At 41.0% G+C, this 9,998-nt stretch overlaps 1 protein-coding gene across 1 annotated transcript in view; it reads right to left on the reverse strand.

The window, feature by feature from the left end:
• Positions 1 to 9,998, reverse strand: part of PROS1 (protein S) — a 107,969-nt gene that overhangs the window by 42,381 nt on the left and 55,590 nt on the right. Inside the window, exon 4 of the mRNA XM_032276664.1 lies at positions 3,834 to 3,920. Within this exon, the coding sequence (XP_032132555.1) occupies positions 3,834 to 3,920 (87 nt within the window). The remainder of the gene's footprint in view (positions 1 to 3,833; positions 3,921 to 9,998) is intronic.

Raw genomic sequence — 9,998 nt, forward strand, 5'->3', positions numbered from 1 at the left:
TTTTTTTTTTTTTTTTTTTTTTTTTTTTTTTTTTTTTTTTTTTGAGATGGAGTCTCTCTCTGTATCCCAGGCTGAAGTGCAGGGGCACGACCTTAGCTCACTGCAACTTCCGCCTCCTGGGTCCCAGTTCAAGCAATTCTCCTGCCTCAGCTTCCTGAGTAGCTGGGATTACAGGCATGCGCCACCATGCCCAGCTAATTTTTGTATTTTTAGTGGAGATGGGGTTTCAGCACGTTGGTCAGGCTGGCCTTGAACTCCTGATCTCGTGATCCACCCGCCTTGGCCTCCCAACGTGCTGAGATTACAAGTGTGTGCCACCGCACCTGGCTGACATCTTTGACATACTGAAAGAATACTATCAACATGGAAGTCTTTAGCCAATAAAAATATCTCCCAAAAATAAGGGCAATACAGTATTTTTTTGAATTAAAAATATGAAAAAAATCCATCTTCATCAGATATGTAGTATAAGAAATATTAAAGGAATTTCTTCAGGCAGAAAAAATATGTTGCCAGATGGAAATGTGAATCCACAAAAAAGAACGCGGAATGCCAGAAATGGTAAACATATGAGAAAATACAGAACAGTATTTTCTGGGTCAGGTGCCAGTGGCTCATGCCTGCAATCCCAGCACTTTGGGAAGCCAAGGTGGGTGGATCACTTCAGGTCAGGAATTCAAGACCAGCCTAAGCAACATAACAAAACTCTGTCTCTACTAAAAATACAAAAAAAATTAGCCAGGCCTGTAATCCCAGCTACTCATGAGGCTGAGGCAAAAGAATCATCTGAATCCAGCAGGCAGAGGTTGCAGTGAGCTGAGATTGTACCACTGCACACCAGCTTGGGTGATTGCACAAGAGTCTGTCTCAAAAATAAATAAATAAAACATTAAAATCGTATTTTCTCATTTGATAATCTACTTACAAATTAACATATCATGGAGTTTATAATGTATAATATTAAAATGTAAGGCAGAAACAGCACAAAAATATAGTAGAAGTGAGGTCTGGCACAGTGGCTCATGCCTATAATCCCAGCACTTTGGAAGGCCAAGGCAAAAAGATTACTTGAAGCCAATGCAACAAAGTGAGACCCTATCTCTAGAGACAAATTTAAAAATTAGCCAGAGAGAGAGACAGAGAGAGAGAGAGATAAAAGAAAGAAAGAAAGAAAGAGAGAGAGAGAGAAAGAAAGAAAGAAAGAGAGAGAGAGAAAGAGAGAGAGAAAGAAAGAAAAAGAAAGAAAGAAGGAAAGAAAGAAAGAAAGAAAGAAAGAAAGAAAGAAAGAAAGAAAGAAAGAAAGAAAGAAAGAAAGAAAGAGAGAAAGAAAGAAAGAGGGAGGAAGAAAGGAAGGAAGGAAAAGAGTCAAAGAAGTTTCAGAAGTATAATTAATAATAGCAGAGACAAATGGAATCAGCTCCCCCAAAAAAACCTCAATCAATACAACTGCAGTAGGAAAAGAAAAAACAAAGAACAGATGGGATTAACAGACTTTAGCCATCGTCAATGGTAACATTAGATGTAAATGTCCATAGTCTAACATTCCAATTAAAAGAGATTGTCAGACTGGAGAAAAGAGCAAGACCCTAAAGACATTCACTTGAAATATAAACACACTGGTATGTTCAAAGATAATGGATGGAAAAATAAACCATGAAAACACTAATCAAAAGAAAGCCAGAGTGACTATATTAATATAAGATAGATTTTAGAATAAGGGATATGACCAGAAAAAAATAGCAATATTAAAAAATACAAAGTAGGACCTGGAATGGTGTTTCATGCCTGTAATCCTAGCACTTTGGGAGGCCCAGGTAGGACTGCTTGAGGCCAAGAGTCTAAGACCAGCATAGACAACACACCCAAGATCCCATCTCTTTAAAAAATAAATTAGCCAGGAGTGATGGCATGTGCCTATAGTCCCAGCTACTTAGGACGCTGAGGCAGGAAGAATGCTTGAACCTAGGATGCTGAGGCTGCAGTGAGCCATGATTGCACCATTGCACTCCAGCCTAGGCAACAGAGCGAGAGCTTGTCTCAAAAACAAAAAAGGTACAAAGTAAAGCTCTACTATAGTGCCTTGTTTATTTTCTTCCTAAAATATCACAGCACTTTATCAATATGGATAATGACATGCCATTTGTTTTATTATTTATTTGTAATCTCTGTCCCCTCATGAGACATTGCAAACAGTCCCGTGGTTTCTGCACACTTCCTCACCAGCTTCTCAATCTTCCCAGTCAACTGTACGCGTTCTTCCCATCCTTCCAATACTTAAATACTCCCAATACTTTCAATACGTCTATCTCTTTGCTTATGTTAGCCAGAGAAAATTTCTGTTGCTTGATAAATAAATAAATAAATAACCAACCTAGCTAATGCCTAAATAATTCTACAGGTTTTTTTTAAAGTGTTCATAGAATCAAGTTTCTTGAAAAGTGGCAATACGTTACGTATTAGCTAAAAATCATAGAAAACAAATGAATAGAAAATTATTATCAAAATTATTCTGTTCTTCAGTAAATTTTAAGAAAAGATAGTGGCCTGGCGTGGTGGCTCAAGCCTGTAATCCCAGCACTTTGGGAGGCCGAGGCGGCTGGATCACGAGGTCAAGAGATCGAGACCATCCTGGTCTACATGGTGAAACCCCGTCTCTACTAAAAATACAAAAAATTAGCTGGGCATGGTGGTGCGTGCCTGTAATCCCAGCTACTCAGGAGGCTGAGGCAGGAGAATTGCCTGAACCCAGGAGGCGGAGGTTGCGATGAGCCGAGATCGCGCCATTGCACTCCAGCCTGGGTAAAAAGAGCGAAACCCTGTTTCAAAAAAAAAAAAAAAAAAAAGAAAAGAAAAGATAAATATGAATTAAATAATTAAATGTGTTTAAACTGTTCTACCTGTATAATAGCAAGCACTTTAAATTAGAGAAAAACATAGAAAAATGAATATCTACAGAATGTCAATGCTGTATGTAAAATATTCTCTGAATAAAAATCATAATTAATATCTTGCAGCTGTACCATTTACTTTTACTAATTTCCCAATTTCCCCAAAAAGAGTCAAAAATAGCCAGGTGCAGTGGCTCACGCCTGTAATCCCAGCACTTTGGGAGGCCGAGGCGGGTGGATCACGAGGTCAAGAGATCAAGACCATCCTGGTCAACATGGTGAAACCCCGTCTCTACTAAAAATACAAAAATTAGCCGGGCGTTGTGGCACGCGCCTGTAGTCCCAGCTACTCGGGAGGCTGAGGCAGGAGAATTGCCTGAACCCGGGAGGCGGAGGTTCCAGTGAGCCGAGATTTCGCCACTGCACTCTAGCCTGGTGACAGAACAAGACTCTGTCTCAAAAAAAAAAAAAAAATTCTACCATAATTATCATTAGGCCCCTTGAGAACTTCAAAGCAAGGAAGCTAATTTGTTCATATAACATTTTCCATGTTTATATTATCGATGCCAAAAAGTTAGAATAAGCATGGCTCTACTTTGACCTGTTAATCTACCGCAACATTTAGTCACACTACATGATTATGCAACAACAGCCAAAATAAAGCTATCGGGAATAAAAATTCTGGAGTCAGTGACCTTTGCTTACTAAACAAAGAAAACTGTTCAGTTTAAACATTAGGCAAAAAAGTCATTTCGAGTAATACAGCAGCATTAACAATTATAAACAAGTATTTTAAACGCCATTTGAAAATACTTTCTTGCCGGGCATACAACCCACAAAGGCTCATTTCCTGATTTTTAAACATCAGTTTATATTAGCATGGGCATACTTTATTTACAGAGTTTTTGTTTGTTTTGTTTTTAAATCGATGGTAGACATGCTTACCATTGACACAGCTTCTTAGGTCAGGATAAGCGTTAGTTGACTGACGTGCGGCAGTGAATGCACTACTTTGAAAAGAGCGAAGACAAACTGGAAATTAAAACAAACACAATCTTCTTAGAGTAGACACACATACTTTATCTGAAATCATGGTAGGAACTGTCCCAAGAGGTAGGATAGTTATGCTCCTGTGGTTTCACAAGATTCAGTCTTCAAAATGCAACACTAAATCTTTCCATCTACTTGTCTGAAAAATTAAAAATCTACAAGCAAGATGGCAACAGATACAGAATTATAAAAAATAGGTCTGTAACAACTTCTTCTCTCTGGAGAAGAGCCTTAAAGTCAGAAGTGAAAGATACCTTGGTTCAGCACAGAAACGTATTGTCATATAAGTCAATGTTTTTAATTCCATACCATAAATAAGATATTACCCTCAAATCTATTGACCAGAGTCTGAGTTGTAAAGTATATAATTAAGTCAATAGAGCCAGTTAGTGTTTCTACTTGCTATAAGCTACTTCCAATTCTTCTAATGTTGCCCTGAGATTAATACAATAATATTTGTATAATGCTTCTATATTACAAAGCAGGTTTCCTTCATTCCTTTCATTCTTCATTATAACCCTGTGAAATCAGAGATAGTAACTTGATAGATATTGCTAGCAAACTAAGAAATCACAGCTGAAATTGTAAAGATGAAATACTTTGGAACTTTAAAGTAACTAGGAGTTATTTATTGGCAAAAATATACTTCTTAATAGTCACTAAAGACACTCTGTATTACTGCATTGTTCAGAGTCACCAGCGTACGATAAAAAAGATGGTGTTTTATTTAGCTTTTGCCGAGTTAACAACACCCCGTCCCCACAAATTAGTAGATTAAATAATCATTAGATTTTTCTCATGATTTGTGGGTCAAATATTTGCAAAGAGTTTGGTTGGGTTGTTTGTCTGTGCTGCCGGTGGAGTCAACCGGGATGGCTGGGGCAGGGGTCTGCTTCCAAGATGCAGCTAATGTTCTTTGGGATCTCTCTTTCCATGTGATAGATCATGCTTCAAAGTTCTACATGTGAGTGTTTCTCTTAGCATGCTGGTCTTGAAGTGGCACTTCCTTCATGGCAGCTAGCTTCTAAGAGAGAGAAAGTGAAAGCTGCCATGGCAGTTATGGGACATTGTATCACTTCTATCATATTCTGTCGTTCAAAGGGGTCTTAGGATCCACCCGGATTCAAAAGGGTAGGGCATCGTGGGGATTTATTCTACCTCTTGATGAGGATGTGGCAAAAAGACACTGCGGAAGGGAATGTGGAATGGGAGACGTTTTTGAGCCATCTTTAGAAAAATACAATTTATCACAGATAGATTGAAAGATTCATTTAAAGTCAGTATGTGTTTAAGTTACTTATGGCTGCTATGACAAATTATCACAAATTGAGTAGCTTCAAATAAAAAAATGTATCGTTTTACAGTCCTGAGAGTCTAAATCCAAAGGGTTAGCAGGGATCCATTCCTTCTGGAGACTTCAAGGAAGAACTCCTTTACTTACCTTTTTTTAGCTTCTAGAGGCTATCTGCATTCCTTGGCTCCTGGCCTCATCCTTGTGTATCTACCAATTCTTCCGTTGTCATCCCATATCCTGCTGCTGACTCTGATCTCCTGCCATCTGGTTATAAGGATCCTTATGATTTTATTAGGCCCTCTCAGATATCCCAGGATAATGCCCTCATGGAAAGATTTTTCATCACATCTGCAAAATCCCCATTTGCCACATATGGTAACAGTCACAGGTTCTGAGGATTAGGACGTAGATATATTTCGTGGTGGGGGTGGGGCAGAGGGAGGAAGGAAATAATTATTCAGCCTACCATGGTGAGTCAGAATATTTTCCCAAATAAGTTTTACCTTACACATCATGGGGGTGTTTCTGGAGCCCCCATCTTAGTCCACTTTGTATTGCTATAACAAAATGCCACAAACCAGCTAATTTATAAAGGAAAGAAATTTACTTCTCCCAGTTCTGGAGGCTGGGAAGTCTGATATCAAGGTGCTTCAGCATCTCATGAAAGCCCTCTTGCTCCACCACCCCACGGCAGATGGCAAGAGTCAGAGAGGGTGAAAGAGCCAGAGGCTGAATTTGCAGCCTCAAGCCCTTTTATGACTGGTGTTGGGCCATTCATGAGGGTGGAGCCCTGATGACCTAAACACCTCCCCTTAGGCCCAACCTCCCAACAGTGTTGCATTGAGAATTAAGCTTTCACACATGCTTTTTGAGGGTCACATTCAAAGCATGGCATTTGCTCTAGCCACCAAAATTCACGTCTTTCTCATGTGCAAAATACATTAATTCCATCTCAATAGCCCTGATATGGTTTGGCTGTGTCCCCACGCAAAATCTCATCTTGAATTCTAAACCCCGTAATCCCCATGTGTCAAGGGACAGACCCGGTGGAGGTGATTGAATCAGGTGGCAATTTTCCCCATGTTATTCTGATGATTGTGAGCTCTCATGAGATCTGATGATTTCCTAAGCGTTTGGTAGTTCCTACTGCATTCATGCTCCTTGCTGCTGCCTAGTTAAGAAGGTGCCTTGCTTCCTTATATGGTCTGGCTGTGTCCCCAACCCAAATCTTACAATGAATTATAATAATCCCCAGGTGTCAAGGTCAGGGTCAGATGGAGATAACTGAATCACACAGGGGCACTTTTCCCCATACTGTTCTCATGGCAGTCATTAAATGGGAGGTCCCCTGCACAAGCTCTCTTGCCTGCCACTCTGTAAGATGTGACTTTGTTCCCCATTCACCTTCTGCCATGGTGAGGCCTTTCCGGCCATGTGGAACTGTAAGTCAATTAAACTTCTTTTATTTTATAAATTACCCAGTCTCAGGTTTGTCTTTATTAGCAGTATGAAAACGAACTAATATGCTTTCCCTCTGCCTTCCACCATGATTGTAAGTTTCCTGAGGCCTCCCCAGCCATGCTGAACTGTAAGTCAATTAAACCTCTTTTATTCATAAATTACCCAGTCTTGGGTATTTCTTTATAACAGTATGAAAACAGACTAATACAAGCCCTAAAGTCTTAAATCTTGCTAGCACCAACTCCAAAGTCTCATCTAAAGCAGATATGAGTGAGACTCAAGGCATGATTCACCCTGAGGCAAATTCCCTCCATTATTTGAGTTTCCGAAACACAATGGGATAAGCATGACAGACATTTCCATTACAAAGGGGAAAAACAGGTAAGAACAGTAACTGGTCCTAAGGAAAAACCCATTAGGAAAAACAACATAAAATGTTAAAGCTCTACTGTAGTCCTCCTTGGCTCTGGGTCCTGACTTCTGAGCACACAGGGGTAGGGGTTGAGCCCTCAAGGCTTTGGGCAGCCCATTCCTGTGGCTCTCACAAGTTGGAGTCTGTGTGTGCAGCTCTCCCACACAGAAGCTGCATACTGGTGGCCCTATAGTTCTGGACTCTTGGAGCTTCCCAACTCCCATGGCACCAATAGGCATTGCCCTAGTGGACGCTCACCACAGTGGCTCTGCTGCTATAACAAGTCTCTGCCTGGGCACCCCCAGGCTGTCCATAATAACCTTTGAAATCTAGGTGAAGGCCACCATGACCCCACAGCTCTTGCATTCTGTGCATGTGCAAAATTAACACACCACGTGAACGCCACCAAGGCTTCTGAGGTAGGTACATTCCAGAGTTGTGGGTTAAGATGCACCTAGGCCCACCTGAGCCATGGCTGGGATGGCCAAGGGGCACTGTGCTGAAATTCAAGCAGCAGAGTCCCTAGGTTGTACAGAGCAGCGGTGGTCCTGCAGACGCCCCTTTGGAAACTGCATCAAGGTCCTGCTCTGGGCCAGTGTTGGGAGATGCAGCCTCAAAAATCTGTCAAATGTCTTTGAGGTCTTTTGCCCATTGTTTTGAAAAATAGCATCAGTCTCCTTTATTTATTTATTTATTTATTTAAATTTCAATAGGTTTTGCGGGGAGTAGGTCGTGTTTGGTTACATGTATAAGCTCTTTAATAGTGATTTCTGAGATTCTGTTGTGTCTACTACCTGAGCAGTGTGCACTGTACCCAATGTAGTCTTTTATCTGTCACCCTACTTCCACCAGTTCTCCCGAGTCTCCAAAGTCTGTTGTATCATTCTTATGCCTTTGCAACCTCATGGCTTAGCTCCCATTTATGACTGTGAATGTAATGCTTGGTTTTCCACTCCTGAGTTACATCACTTAGAATAATGAGCCCCGGCCTCCTTTGTATTCATGGTACTCTCTTTTGCAAATGGTAACTTGGACACATCCTTGGTTTGCTCTGCTAAAGACCTTTTTACTCTTTACATGACCAGGTTGTGAATTTCCCAAATATCTTTGCCCTGATTCTTTTTAAATTATAAATTCCATCTTTAAATCACTTCTCTTTTTCTCATATATTACTGTATGCAGCCACAAAGGCTGGGCACAGTGGCTCGCACCTGTAATCCCAGCTCTTTGGGAGGCCAAGGTAGGTGGATCACTTAAGGTCAGAAGTTCGAGGCCAGCCTGACAAACATGGCAAATCACTGTCTCTACTAAAAATACAAAAATTAGCCAAGTGTGGTGGCACACACATGTAATCCTAGCTACTCACAAGGCTGAGGTACAAGCATTGCTTGAATCTGGGAGGGAGAGGCTACAGAGAGCCAAGATCACACCACTGCACTCCAGCCTGAGCGACAAAGTGAGACCCTGTCTCTAAATAAATAGATAGATAAATAAATGTAGCCACACAACTCCTTCAATATTTTGCTTAGAAATCTCTGCTATCCTAGTATATCTCTTAAATTCAGCCTTCCCTGAAGCCCTCAGACATGGAGATAATTCAGCCAAATTCTTTACCACCTTGTAACAGTGATGGTCTTTAGTCTCCAGTGCTTTACTTCTGATTTCCATCTAGGACCTCATCATAATGGCCTTTACCATTCATATTTCTACCAACAATCCAATCACAACACTTAAGTAATCTCTAAGAAGTTCCTGACTTTTCCTGTCTGTCTTCTTTTTGACTCCCACCAGAATCACCCTCTTTTCCTAGGCTGCTCCTCCAGATCCTTCCAGCCTCAACCCATTACCCAGCTCCAAAACTGCTTTCACATTTCCAGGTATTTGTTATAGCAACAACCCCATGTCTGGCAAAACCCCGTGTCTGTGGTATAAGAGAATACCGCAGACTCAGTAATTCATAAAGAAAAAAATATTGTTTTTTACAGTTTTGGAGGCTGGGACGTCTAACACTAAGGTGCTATCAACTGGTAAGGGCCTTCTTCGTGCGTCATCCCATGACAGAAGTAGTAAGGCAACATGGTGCAAGAGACAGAGAGGGGAAGGGAGCCAAACTCAGTCCCATGAAACCTAAGTAGCTTTAGCTTTTGAGTCATCTTATCTTTGGTTCATTTGTCCTTCCTCTTGAATCATCTACTCTCAGACTTCATTTATTCTAGCGTCCAAACTTCATTAGAATCCTCATTTTTGAGAAAGCCTATATTGCATCTCTGGAGAAATTTTAGAGTTAATAACAGCCATAATTTGAAAGCCCTGAGGCTTTCAAATGTTTCCTATGGGTTTAGGACCCAGGCCAGACAACAAATTAGCTTGAACACATAAGGCACCTTATATAGAAGCCTGCACTAATATTCATGACAATACTTTCATGGAAAAGTGCTTTCAGTATTACCGTGAGGCAGTTGCTTTGCTGCTCCAAAGCTGTACAGTACAGAACCCTCATATTCCCACTTCTCTTTCTTACCACACCACAGGATAGAAAAAATTGAGAAGGGTAAACGGGAAGGTGAAGGCTGGAGGGAGATTGTCTCCACTTCTGTAACCTGATGAAGAAGCTCCCACAAGAAAAGAGATTAAAAACAGAAATTAGGACCATAAGGAGGGAAAGGCTAAGAAACAGACCCTTTCTGGGCCAGGCACATCACACCTGTAATCCCAGCACTTTGGGAGGCCAAGGCAGGAGGATAACCTGAGGTCAGGAGTTCAAGACCAGCCTGATCAATATGATGAAACCCCATCTCTACTAAAAATACAAAAATTAGCCAGACGTGGTGGCATATGCCTGTAATCCCAGCTACTCGGGAGGCTGAGACAGGAGAATCGCTTGAACCCTGGA

This window comes from Sapajus apella, unplaced genomic scaffold (assembly GCF_009761245.1).
Source record: "Sapajus apella isolate SASKATOON/1434 unplaced genomic scaffold, GSC_monkey_1.0 scaffold8, whole genome shotgun sequence".
Lineage (NCBI taxonomy): Eukaryota > Metazoa > Chordata > Mammalia > Primates > Cebidae > Sapajus > Sapajus apella.